The sequence below is a fragment of the Pomacea canaliculata genome, linkage group LG8, assembly GCF_003073045.1.
Source record: "Pomacea canaliculata isolate SZHN2017 linkage group LG8, ASM307304v1, whole genome shotgun sequence".
Lineage (NCBI taxonomy): Eukaryota > Metazoa > Mollusca > Gastropoda > Architaenioglossa > Ampullariidae > Pomacea > Pomacea canaliculata.
In genome coordinates, this window is record NC_037597.1 from 27,210,559 (window position 1) to 27,224,423 (window position 13,865).

Consider the following 13,865-nt stretch of genomic DNA (forward strand, 5'->3'; position numbering starts at 1 on the left):
GATTGTAAATTGAAGGCAAATCCACATAAAATATCACTGATTAACCGTGTCGATGATGGGTTTGTCATATGATAGTTTTGTACTTTGCTCAGAAGCATGTTTATCGATGATGTTTATTATTTATGTTCTACTTTCTCAGATATTATCAGTGATAAAGCGATGGATTAAAATGGACAGTAGGAGAGCAAGAGTTTGCGACTGAAATGAACCCGAGGTACCAAAGGCCAGAATGAAATAATAGAGAATAGAAAGGAAAGATACCAGCGATGAGTGTATCAGGACAACAGCACCTTGTTCTGATAGCATCAGCAACATCAGCACTTCAGCCTGGTTGATGCCAGCAATACGGTCGCCCCAGTCTTGTCGGCATCTGCAACAGTACCTCAATCCTGCCCTTTCAAAAATCATTCGATCCTCCCAGACAACAACCCATTTTTGTCTTGCATGTTTTCCGGAAAACCAATCTTAGTCGCATAATGAAAATGCGCCTGAAACACAGCGGGTCAGAAAACGAGCCAGATGTCTGGAAGACTGAGGCTGGGAACAGCATCTTCGATCTGTCTCATTATCAAACAACCGCTGGCGGTGCTGGCTGAGGAAGGTCGCGAGGACTGGAGTCGAGTACATGCGGCCAACCTGCGTGCCATCCTTGCCCACACTGAGGCTGACCTGAAAGAGGATCGTCAGCTCTGCCTCCAGTGTTTTGTCACGATATGCCCTCCTGTTTTCCTCCCTCCGTTCACGAGTGCACGTCTCCGACACGTCCATTCCCAGGGTAAAATGATGACAATGAGATGAAAATATCTGTGAAAGAGACTGCATGGAGAGATCGGTAATTGACGGCCACCTTCCTCAAAACCGTAATTTCTGAGTTGTTTCTTCTTGCGTTCATCCATGCACGGCTTGGCCAGCACCCTGGTCCAGACGATTCCAGCACTCGACAGCAGGGTTCTACAAATTGCTGGCCAGGGTTTATTTATTTGACAGCAAAGTGCTACCACCTACTGGTGATTTTGCATTCTAGGAGAAAGGGTATAGTGAAGAAATGGGGGATACAGAAGTACCTGGTGAAACAGCCCCCTTTATCCTAACAGCCAGACATGTGAACAGACATCATGCAGAGAGAACTGAATGGTTCGAGGTTGAAGCCCACATCACTTTAGCACTTGTCTCTGTGTTCTTTGCTCGCTTGAATTGCTAAGCGCCACCCCGCAACAATGACCAGGCTGTGTGCATCCATCTACCCACAAATGCAGCCACGAATATTCAAGACTGATAAATGTCTATCTCAATGTTAGAAGTCCCAAGATGGACAATTACTTTGGCTGTATGTTGGTATAGTGGGGATGTACAATAGCCAATAGTTATTTATTTAAAAAGTTAAGAGTTTTTTCAAATTTCTTTTTAATAGAAATTTCAAGGAAATAAACTTTTTGGAAAAAAACATGTTTGTATTCATAGACACAAATCGATCAACGTTGGCCAGATTAGCTACGACACACACTTTAACAAAAACGGAAGTCATTTGTCCCGCGCTGACTTGTTGGATCACGTGACGCGGGTCTGAAAAGGAAGTTTGGGTAAATAACCTTGCCACCTGTCTTCAAGTTCTTTAAAGCAGTGAGAATGATGTTTACCACCCCAGAAAGTGACTGCTGCACATCCTAGACAGGTAAACTGGCAGGCTGGATGGCTGGCGGGCCCGCTGTGACAAATGCAGCTTGAACGCCCCTACCCAGCCCTACATCGGTCCCTCCGCTACCCCTGCGTTTCGTTTTCCTTTCCCCGTTTTATTGATGCTTTTAACAACATCATTTCATTACCTGCGGCCGCCGGCATACCTGCACCAGGTGCGCACCCGGTGAGCGGACGTGAGGGAGCCAGTTACGCGTCATTACCTGGCCTTACCTGGCCGCCAAACTGTTCGCATCTGTTCGTCCGCCAAGCCTGAGTGCCGCTGCACCGCCGAAACACGCGCAACCAGGATGCGTGGGCGCTTACAACATCGTTTGCGTAAACCATGTGAGGACCCTTTCAAACATGTCTGAAACGCTTTTAAGCTAATCTCAGTGATGACTTCTACCCTGCCTCCCCCCTACCCATTTCTCCATTTTAAAATGTTTTTGGTAGGTAGGGGGAATGGGGAGGGGGTAAGAGTCTAAGCTCCATAGAGTTTAATGCCTGCAAACCAGCAACAAGCTTCACTTCATGCACGCCCTCGCATGGGGTCTGGGGTCGGGTCGTCGACGTTGAACGTAGCGTACTGTCCAAGCTTGTTGCAAGCTTTGCACGATGATTGTCAACTACACTTCGTTTCCTCGACTCCAGCTTTCTTCACACTTCACCTCGCGTCACTTCCTTTAACGAGCCTCGCTCTGAGATTATGACTAAGCGTTTCCAGCAACTCCACTATTTGCAACACCTACTGAAGACTGACGCCCGTGATTTCTGATTGGTTTTCTTAAAAAACAACCAAATACCATTAATCAATCACATGCGCAATTGCCTTGTAGTTTGTGGCGCGTGCAACCAAGGTAACCGTGCCTTGAACGCTGTTTTTACCTGCCCGCAAGTTAGTCACGTGACTTCCTTTCGTCTCCCTACTTTGACATTTTACAATGTTTATGTTTATGGAGGTAAAATTATTTTTGGACTCTTGCTGATGAAGAAGTTTACTTTGCAAAGCACTTGCTTCCTAGAAAGATTTAGCAGAGATAAAAAGATCAGTTAATTTTTTTTTCCTCAAATGTTCAATACACACATATAAGGGGGTAGTAGGGGTGTTAAACGGGTTTTAGGTGCTTTATTATCAAGTAGCTCATAGCAACCTGAAAAAGTTTATCAATACAACAGGGTAGGAAGATAGTCAATATGCATGCTTTACAAACACAAGAGCGAGATGACTCACCACAATGGGGACAGTGTACCAATGGCTTTTGACTTTCAAAGAAAATATTAAACTACTGAAGCAAGCATGGAATTCAACAAATCCTGTCATGAGAGAGGCCAAAAGTCTTGGAAGGCATGGAACCCAGAGAAACTAAAACAAGTAACAAAAGCCCCTTATCTTGGTCCTCTTGGAAGATTTAAGATAACATTACTGTAATGCATACCAAACAATACTACGACACACCCACAATGCAGAAATACAAACCCAAATTATTGTAATCAAAACCTATCAACACTGTAATTCAAAATTTAACAACACAGTGACTCACAACTCAACAACCGTGAGCTGGAGGAGCCGGTGGTTCCGTTCACGTGTCTCCTTGGTGACAGGCTTTGCAGCAAAGCGACAGCAAAATGTCCAACTGTGCGCTTGCTATGGAAACGAGCTTTTAGGAATGAGAATTAATCTAAAACTACAGCCTTCACGTTGACATTGGCGATAAACTTTTATCATTACAGGCTGGGTTACAGAAAAGCCGGGACTTTATCTGTGTCATCACTGCATCCAAAATATAGTATGGCGCAGGAGGGTTCACGAGTGATAACCCATGTCGTCTGTTGTGGCTTTTTCTGGGTTTGGGGGATGGGCAACATTTTTCCAAAAATATTTAGAGAACCTACATAAATCCAGTTACTTACTCTTACTCTTACATCTCTCTCTCTTCAAAAATTGTTTACCAATCCCAGCAGTCTCTGTTCATAGCCTTAAGCAAACATGTAACGGGAGTAAAGGATTTCAATTGAAAATTTTAACTGGTTTTGACTTTATGACATACCGTTATTTCAGCTCTACTCCAATAGAAGAGCGTTTGCAGGGCCCTATTAATCACCTCCCTTCCCATCAAAAATCACAAGAAAAATATAAAAAGTTCCTAGGTATAGCAGTATCACGATAAGCCAGCAATCGTCTGGCAAAAATAAATAAATAAATATGCTGCTGCATGCGGACCTGTAGTAGGTTATTTATAAGCGTTGGCTTTCGCCGAATCTGAGAGAAGCAGTCAGATAAAACCTAATCTCTGAGGGAGGAACTATATTACTCAGACACGAACTCGCTTTTGTAGATCAATAGCGCGGGCAAAATGGGAAGCGATTTGCTGGGAAAGTAAGTTGCTGGCTCCTATTCTTTGCCAAACCCAAACTTTGCCTGAGAAGATTACTGGTCGTTTCAACAGTCGTTGATTTTAAGTTATGCCCTTCGTGGCAAAGGACCATGAGACACTTTTGAATTTCATCCAGGCCATTTTGGGGGAAGGGAGACGGATGAGTGGGGACTCTGTTCCTGCGTAGCAAAACCTAACATCCTAATGTGACAAAAAGCGAGGAAAAAAAATCAAGGTTCCAGTCGGTAAACTGAGACTGATCTGGCCGGTTCCACTGTAAACAGAGCGGTCTGTAATGGGTGTTAGTGCGGCGGGGACAACTGTGTCTCACTGGCTGCCAGTGTGGCAACTAACGATGCTTGGCCAGACAAGTGCAGAAGGGTGCGCAGGGTTTATGATGATTGAACGAGGGGTCCACTTGGACACATGCTCCCGAGCAGGCAGCTTGGCCAACGCAGAACCCCTGTGCCGTATCCCAGTCCTAACGGCCTTACACATTCCAGTCTCCACAACAAGATGTGTGTCTGCAGGGGCTATAGTCAGATTAGTGATGCTTGCAAACTCGTCGTCACGGCAACGGGTGTAGATGTATCGTATTCTGTCTGAATGTGACACCTGTTTATAGGGCTGTCTGTCGGTGGTGTATTGCGGCTGAATCCATCCTGTGTATGTGTGTGATTCTATTAGCTGTGTGTGTGTGTGCTAACGAAGATGAATTTGATGTCTTCCTAAAAATCTGTGTGCTCGTGCATGTACATAAAGTGGTCCCAGGGTGGTTCTGGGAAGAGGCGCTATATATAACTATAAATGCGCCTAATAAATCTATTTAGCTCATTTATGGCAGAGGTAAACAATTTTGAATTTGTGCATGAAATTCATGTGACTTACACATATTTAAGAAATAAAAATTTGAAGAGAAAATGGTGTATTTTTTCCAATAATGGAACGTAGTGCATACACGGGATAAAGAAAAGGCGAGAAGCGTTTCAAGGGAAATAACACTTTAAAGCCAACTATCAAAGTTCTTCGTTTTTGGTGGTGCTGTCCCTTTGACTGGTATCCAGTTTACAAACCCACCTTTATTCACAGAGAGAAATTAAAAATAAATTATTGAAAAGAAAAAAAAAAGGGTACGAGGTTAAAGTCTTTCTGGAATTATATTGTAAAAACTTTTAAATGCTACAGAAAAAACACGTGAATTTGTGTGTGTGTGTGTTCTAAACATTATTGTACGTCGCATCGGTCTTTCTACACAGAAGTACACAGATTCTATAATGACTAATAATAGATTTTTAAAAGTAAACAGAAAATTATTTAGCACTGAATAAGCAGTAATTAGCTTTAGTCTGTAGGACTTGTTTAATGCGTTTCACTTCCGATACGTATTTTGACGGGGTCATGATCTTTGACTAATCTAGGGTCAAGGTTACAGTTGTTCTTGCTGCGGTTACTGTCTTTGAGGATTTACGTCGTCTGCATCCAGCAGTAGCAGAATATAAGCAACTGAATTTAAACATCCCTGAACTCAACAACTGAAGACTTAACACCAAGCTGGATGCTTGTTGTTCCCTTAACTACACTGTGGAGAAAATGTGAGGGGAAATGAGCAACTGCGTTTCGAGCGGTTTCGTGCAGACCTCTGCAGCTTCCAGAAGAAAACGTTTCTGCTTCTTTGATGTTAACACCCAGTAGCACTGGAAGACTTGCTAAGCTGTATAAAAATATTGCTTTTTTCTTCGTGTTTATTACACGTACAGGAATGGCTTGGCGGTCTAGTGGGAGTAGCAACACCAACCTTGTAGATAACTTGCAAAGTAAGTAACGCAAATTCCTGTCAGTTGTAGGTTATCAATACTGCAGTTGTTATCTGTGTTCAAAGTGTGGTGTGTTGGACCTTAACTTTTATTACCTACTTCTTATGCTGACAGTCAAATAGAAATTGAAGCAAATCTATGACAATATATTTTAAAACTAAATTAACAGGTCTTTGCATTTGCTGTTACACACCTGTGCATTAAGTTACACAACTGAAAATCACAAAGTATAATGTGGATGGAAACATTTTTAGCATCATTTTCTTGATCGACCACAAGCAAGATTATATATATCCATGAAAACAATTATCATTTTTGCACTATAAATCGGTAGTTTTAATCTTACTTGCAAATTGGGGCACAACAGGCTAAGTCTAATGTTGATTTTAGTTCCATTGCATGGTCAAGGCTAATAAGTCTTTTCAAGCCTTCTGCAAATAAATAAACATGCAGAAGGCATAATATTCTAATTGCATGGCTGAACATGTTTGCCTAGATATTCAAGGTCAGAAGAATAATACCTCTCTCCTCTTCAAAATTTGTAATCGTCATAAAACTTGAACTACTGTTCTTGAAGTACTTCAGAATCCACAGACCCATTATTGCTATCACAACTATTCATTTTATTTAATATTTGAAATGAAACGTTTTGCCTTTTTTCAAATTGCTTAGTGTTAACAAGAAATTAAAGCAGATTCATTTTTAAATATTTGATTATTCTTAGAGGTTTCATGTTTTCATAGCAACATTTGATCCAAACATATTTTTAAAACTGCTAAAATTATTGTTCTGCTATTTTAAATCTATATTTTGTTTTCTACAAAATGAACAAGTATTTTTCCTGCTGATATGGTACATGTATATGGGAGATAAAGAGGTAGCCATGAATCATTGTATGCTGTTGATTTCACTCACTGGTAATCTGCTTCTTGCATTCTGTCACAGAAAATGGTATCATCAAGCATGCCAAGGTGGCAGAGGTCATGAAGATAGTTGACCGGGCCAACTTCTGCAAATATAATGCGTACACCGATTCTCCACAGAGCATTGGCTATGCTGTAACCATCAGCGCGCCACACATGGTGAGAATTCATCGACTGCTATTGAGGTCCAAAATGTGAACAAATCTTTCCACCATGATTGACTCCATTCTTCATTCTTTCATGGACACTATGAAACTATTAGTTATCTAATGAGATGTGATTTCTATACTGCCAATTTTTTTTTTTTTTTAAGAAACTAGACATTTTGGCTTTACCCTTGCAGCATCTTAGTGAGGAACAGATGTGTTTGAAACCAAAAACAGTTATTATTTTAATGATTGTTGAATCTGAAAGATCTGGGTGATCAAAACTTGCTGTTGTTTTTTACAGGCACATATTACTATGCCCTTAGAATCTAGAACTTTTAGAACTAGTTACAACCTCAGTTAGTTCTAAAACCAGGAAATTTCAAGACAGTAATACTAGGTAAGTCCTCTGTTTATTAAGCGTTATGTTCATCAAGTCTCAGATCTGTGGTGTGACCTATGCCTTTTCAAACCAAGAACAAATTAAGTTTGATTCATTTATTTAAAAGCATAGAACTAGAGAAAGTAAACCCCTGCAATTGTACTGGAGGCATGGTGTATGTCTAAGAGCATTGTTTATGAACACCTAATTTTTTAGTTTATGTCTTTGTTAATTTATCTTTTTAAAATTTTACTACTGCTTTTTTTTTAATTATTGTTGCTTTTTCTATAATTAAGCATGCCCATGCATTGGAGCTCCTGGCAGATCACCTGTATGAGGGCGCCACAGCTTTGGACGTTGGTTCTGGCAGCGGATATTTGACAGCTTGCATGGCTCTCATGGTAAGTCCATGTCATCTGGTAACATTAAGTGCAACATAAAAATCATCCAGATTTTAAGTCTAGACTAAAATTGACCATGCATCCACAGCCAAAAGTCCTTTAGGTAATTAAAAAGGTCTTGTGTGCAAGCTTTTAGAAAGCACTTGTGTAAGACAGATGGCCAGAGAGAGCTAAGCAAGGACAGGGGAATTTGATGAAGCACTGGGGTGGCATTTACCTTCAGCGGACAGGTGCAAACTACAATTATGACAGGGAAACTTGTCACAGTGGTTGTGTCTGGCAGCTGAACTGAAAGAAAACATCTAAGGTCATTTTTACATCTAATAGGATGGTGAGAGAAATAATTTTCATCATATCCATTTTGCCGGGAAAGCAGTAGCTGCTCTCGGACGTAGTTGACTGAGTGGGAAAGAGACATCTGTCAGCTTCAGACCTGCTACTTGCCTTATCGCGAGTGCGGATGCATAACATGGAGAGACTGAGACATAGTAAGAATTTGCTGTTTGAGAGCAGCAGTAACAGCTGCCAGAGCTAAATTGATGTGCATGTGTAGGTAAAAGTGAGTGACGTAGGATCAGAAGATAATAACTAAACACTGTAGCTTGGAACACACAATAGCACAAACAATACTGTGTTGAACCAGTTCATTGTGTGTGTGTGTATCACTTGTATGTTAGTTAAATTCTTTTCTTGTTGTACTTTGCTTTCGCACATGGTTTAGTCATTGTTTAGAACAGGGGATGGAGCTTGTGAACTGAATGTCATTAAGTGACTGACATTTAAACATTTCCATGCAGTATTAATATGGGGTTTGCTTGGGAGGGGAGAGTTACACTGTAACTACCATCCACCTGCCCAGTTCCCCAAGTTCAGTGTCTCTTGTTTGACAGAAACATAAAACATTGTAGCAGATTTTGGTCAGTTTTGAGTTTCACACATGTTCCTTCTTAATGTAGTAATTTTGTAGAATGCATAATGTCTAGGTGGTGTCATTTATTGCTCTTCTTGAGACAGGTAGGAGAGTCTGGGAAGGCAGTGGGAGTTGAGCATATTGAAGAGCTTGTCAACGAGTCTATGGCCAATGTCAAGAAGTCCCGAGCGACAGCCCAACTGCTGGAGAGGGGACAGCTGAAGTTTGTGGCTGGGGATGGTCGCCAGGGCTACGAACCTGATGCTCCTTATGATGCTATACATGTGGGGGCAGCAGCTCCAATTTTGCCAGATGCTGTAAGAAGATTTTTGTGGTCTTCTTTAAGGATGTTGTGTGCAATGGTGTCTATAAGGGACATCTGAGTTGGAACTTTTTTCCCCATATGGCAGTTGTCAAGACATAAGGGCACATGCACAATACACGTGTCATGCAGGCATTCTTTCAACAGAACGATTGACTTAAAGCTGTCCAGACGTAGTATTGCTGTGTGTGAGGAGAAGAGGGGCAAGTTGCATACAGTAGGGTTGTGTGTGTGAGAGAGAGAATGTATGAGCATGTTGGAGGATGGGTATACAAGCTTACTTTTTATTGTGTGTGCAGAAATCTATGTGTGTATGCAGACATTGTAATTTCAAATGACCAACTTTATTAATCCCAATGGGCAATTATTACTTGGGAAGTGTGCTTAGTTACAGAAAGCAGGAAAAAAACCAGAACAATTGCTAGTTACAAGACAAGGATAAGGCACGTGGTGCATCGTGGCAAAGCATAAAGTACTTAATCTTACTTCTAAACTGTTCATAAGTCACACCTATAGCATCATACACCCATCTGCACATAACAATTCATCTGTGATTGAGCAGCTGGACTCCAGAGGGTACAAATGATTTCAAATGCCTGTTACTTCTGCGTACAGACATTGCACAATGTTTGCCTGAAATCAGTTAAATAAATTCTTCTGCTAGTTCATTTTCTAGTATGGATTAAAGGCGGGTAGTTTTTCTGACAAATTGCTGATCACAAAAGAAACCAAATCCCTCTGCTTGACACCAATTAGATGAAATATGTACAATACTTTCAAAGTGTTCCTATATGGACAAACAAACTAGGGAGCCAGGAAAAAGGAAAAAGATTCAAAATTTTGAGGAGATGAAGATTTAAGCTTATTTTTTAATAATTTGAGCCCATTTTTAATCGTATTTTCAGCTGCTTTATGCATTAACTGTTCATACTCCTGTTTGGTTCTACACTTCTGTTTGTACCATGCTTGGCAGTATCCTTCACACTGTACAAAGGCAGTCTTACCTGTTAGCAACAGGGCTTGAAAAAGTTTCCATATCCTATACATTTTTGGTGCTGCATAATATCATGATTAGTGCAGTTTAATAATTATTATCTCTGTTCATATCTAATTCATTTATTAGCAAAGCTGTTGTTGTCCAATATAGAATATCTTCTTACAGTTGGTGGAGCAGCTGAAGCCAGGTGGACGCCTCATCATCCCAGTGGGGCCGACAGGGGAAAACCAGAAGCTCATGCAGATTGACAAAGCTATTGATGGCACAGTCACGCGCAAAAACTTGATGGGTGTGATTTATGTGCCCCTTACCAGCAAGGACAAGCAGTGGCCCAGGTGGCACTGACTTCTTTCCCCTTTGCATGTTGGCTTGATGAAAGTGCACTGCCCATCCCAATGTGCTTTGCTTTGTTGCCAATTGTTGATGTGATTCTGAAACACTCTTTCCATTTATCTTTTTTTTTTGTACACTCATATGCTTAAATTATATTTTATATGTGATGTCACCTTTATGAAGTATAGTGTTAAACTGATGAATAATTTAATATGCATTCAGACACAAAAGATGATCTGTAGCACAGAAGATAGGTAAAATATATCTTGTGCTTTTTCTCCTCATCGCTTATTTTTCTTTCTGCTTAACCTTTGTTGTCGCCTTTCATGTCATTTACTAACTACAATGTGTACGTTACATGGAAACAGCAAAACAGTAATATTGTATGGAACTAAAGAATTCACTTGGTTGCTTTGTCAAACAAATAACCATAGTAATGGTGTGATGCAAATCAGCTGTGTAAAGGTTAATATTTGCCAATCCCTTAATCACTTGGAATGTGGTAGGTATTTTTTTTTAATTATCTGACCTGTCTCTTTTTCTGTTCCTAAGGTGCACTCCTGTATAATCTTGGGAGGTACGTCTCCGTCTGATCCCATTTTCCCAATGTGATTGTCTTGAGATATGCTGGCAACCTATTTTGTCTCTGATCTGTGCCTTGTATCTTTTATCTGCAAAGCTGTTTTTTTAAGAAACTGGCATGGAGTGAAACTATTTGCTAGTTCTCATGTTAACACCATGAGATGGACTTACTAGTACTGCAAGCTTGATATGTTTAACACCCTTTTGTTTTGTAGATTTTATGTTCTTGCTCTGATGTTTATAGATTATAATTTTTAGAACCTGTAAGAGGATGTTTTGATGGTATTAGTCACTTTGTTTTCTGCTTCTGACCTACAAAACCCTCATCATTTACCATTACCTAAAACTTGAAAACTGTAGAATTTGCACATCTCTTTACATTAGATTCATATTTTTAGTATTTTCTTTTTCTTTGAATTGAGAAGAACAGCTGAAACTGAATAATATTATTTTAACAATGTTTATAGTAATTCATTGCAGATTTTAAATTGCAAATAATAAAATATGATTCCTAATAACATGTTGCATGAAACATTCTAGTGATCTGACAGTTTACAACTTCCAGATAGATTTCACTCCTGATGTTTTTGCTTTTATTCAATAAGCAAAACCTCCTTTCTCACTTTTTTCAGAGGAAAGAAGTCACATGATGACTTGTAAAGCACCAGGAAGTGGTAGCATGTGTGAATTAATTCCCCACTTCTCATACCTTCATTGTTGATAGCAGCATTCTGAGCTTCTTGGGCAGTGAAGGAATCTCCAGGCTGAATTCCCCCCCCCTGTGCCAGTGTTCTACAGAAGTTGTGCCAGGACTGAATTGAGTAACAATAAGTAACTTGTGAACAAGTCTACGAACTTGTAATGAGTAAGACACGTGAACTTTCAGTGATATTGTTGCAAAGAAGGAAAAGAAAGACTACTGCTAATACACGTCGTAAGACAATTTCCTTGTGCTTGCTCTTGCAGCTTTGATATTTTTGCTTGTCAAAGACGTAATTTTATTGTGCTGTCTTGCTGCCTGTCCATTGCAGTGCCAAAGAGGGGACAACAGAGAATTGGTAGACATCGGTGATGGTGGGACAACAGCTGAATGTGGATGTACAGAATGTATAAGCATATTATGCCATGCAGTACTAAATGAAAGTTGCTCTTGGCTTTGCTCCGAGTTGATGTTCAGTTATAACATACAGTATAAGACATTTTTGTACCCTGACATAAACTATTTTCAGTATCATTATAGAGGTTTAAGGGTGACAACTCTGGGTCTGCCTCTGGTAGCTCAAGTGTACATTTTCTGAGTCGGAAGCTGCAAAAGTAGAACAGAGCAGCTGAATAGTCAGGATGTGACTGATACCTCACAAAATATATGTGCTTTGCTTCCCTTGACAAAATACTTTACATATCTTACAGAGTCTTTCAAAATGCAGGCTTATCAGTGACCGTGTATCTAGCAATGCTATACTGGAGCAGCTTGTTCAATCTTAAGAGCCTTTTATAAGGTGTTGCTTGAAGTATTCAGGTACTTGCATTGGAGGAATTTAGGAATTTATCTCATGATTGGTAGAGTCTGGACACAAACTCTTCCTTGATGACACTACAGTCTCAATTGCACACCAGTGCTCATGAGTTTAGAGTGCAGATGGGTACTTGCCAAAAGTCTAGAAATCACTACAGCAAGACAGTTCTGAAGATTTATCCACAAACTGTTCACATAGATGGTTCTTGCAGTTACCAATGTTATGGCCTCTTTTATTTTTAACACGCAATATAGATGTTCCACACACAACTCCTGCATAAAAGATTATAATCTCCATTGTATGATCCCAAGGTTTTGTTGATCAGATTGATTTGATCTGGTTAAGATGGGTAATTCTGAGAGAGGTGCTGCAGTTTTGGCCTTGTATCTGTTTTCTTATATTGTCTCTTTTTTGCATTCATAAAAAGGCCTATAATCTGCAAAAGAATCAGAAGGGGCTTGGAAGAAAGAAAGCCCCAGAAATTGTCCCCAGAAAATGCTCATGCTGTTTGTTCACTGCTGAGCTTATTCACTACGCAACAATGTGTGCCCTCAACCCCAGTTTATTCACTCTATGATGGTGAGTGTGCCCTCAACCCCAGCAAGAAGCAGCTTATTTGAAAGTGTGCCTTGCAGCCATCTAGCTCTTTCTAGCATTCTTTGGAGGAAATGTTATAAGCTGTTTTTCCTCATTCTGAATCTGTTTGAACTAAGGTTTATATAACTGTGCAAGATGTTTCAGCAGATTGATTAGAAGTCCAGGTGTGTCAGAATCTATGCTAATATTTCTTCCAGTTTTGATGGAGAATTGTTTTCCTCGCTGCCATTTTGCATTGTAAAATAACCGAAAAGGGAGTGCACTTTGCTGTGCAAACTTGTTAATAGTTTTAGAGTGTTAGCATGTTTTGTAAAGGTCTGGCATAATTATTTTCTGCCAAGGTGTTCTTGCACAGGTGCTAAGCTTCTGTTTCTTGTTCCGTCACAAATAAACATTTTCAGTGGCACTTTTGTGAAGGTCGTTCTTTTAAACTTAATGAAGAAGAAGCAACCTGATGGTTGTCTATCTGTTGCCCATATTTGAAGAGAAATGGTTTTATGGAAATGCAGGAAATAAATCCTTGATCCTCAGATAATTGAGCACAATTTGCAGCTAAACTCAAATTTCAAGCCATTGTTTTGCCTATATCAGAATTGGGAATCAACCGACTTTGGACAAAAGATCATAAAAGGCAAGAACGGACTAAGCAGTGGCTTCATTCATAAGCCAGAATCGCCAAATTTCACAAACCCCACTTACCCAGTATCTGTTGACAGAATCACAAAATATTCTCCAACCCCTCCTTTCTGCTGAGTAATTATTTTGTTTGTGGAATATGGCAACAGTGGCTTTTGATCTTACCTTCTACGATATCTTTGGATGTGGCCAGTTGGCCCTGCTTGCTTAATGTGTTGTCTCAATGAGCAGAACACTCATGGAATGCACAAGA

The 13,865-nt window shown here is 40.1% G+C and overlaps 1 protein-coding gene across 2 annotated transcripts; it reads left to right on the forward strand.

Moving 5' to 3' along the window:
* Positions 1–5,443: 5,443 nt before the first annotated feature.
* Positions 5,444–13,382, forward strand: LOC112570811 (protein-L-isoaspartate(D-aspartate) O-methyltransferase-like). 2 transcript variants are annotated; one of them, XM_025249444.1, is made up of 7 exons: positions 5,444–5,866; positions 6,812–6,948; positions 7,614–7,718; positions 8,733–8,945; positions 10,113–10,282; positions 10,833–10,857; positions 11,495–13,382. In XM_025249444.1, exons 1-6 carry the CDS (start codon positions 5,728–5,730, stop codon positions 10,846–10,848), a joined length of 780 nt encoding a protein of 259 aa, XP_025105229.1. In that variant the 5' UTR covers positions 5,444–5,727; the 3' UTR covers positions 10,849–10,857; positions 11,495–13,382. The 2 variants fall into 2 exon arrangements, with proteins under 2 accessions (XP_025105229.1, XP_025105228.1); XM_025249443.1 differs by lacking the exon at positions 10,833–10,857 and having other exon boundaries at positions 5,445–5,866.
* Positions 13,383–13,865: the final 483 nt, after the last annotated feature.

What these genes read in the sequence shown, in the direction of transcription:
- LOC112570811 (XM_025249443.1), top strand. Translation starts at nt 5,728, where the DNA reads ATGTTAACACCCAGTAGCACTGGAAGACTTGCTAAGCTGTATAAAAAT. An exon ending in CCATCAGCGCGCCACACATG is followed by an intron (nt 6,949 to 7,613) that starts GTGAGAATTCAT and finishes TCTATAATTAAG; the next exon opens with CATGCCCATGCATTGGAGCT. An exon ending in AAGGACAAGCAGTGGCCCAG is followed by an intron (nt 10,283 to 11,494) that starts GTGGCACTGACT and finishes CACTTTTTTCAG; the next exon opens with AGGAAAGAAGTCACATGATG.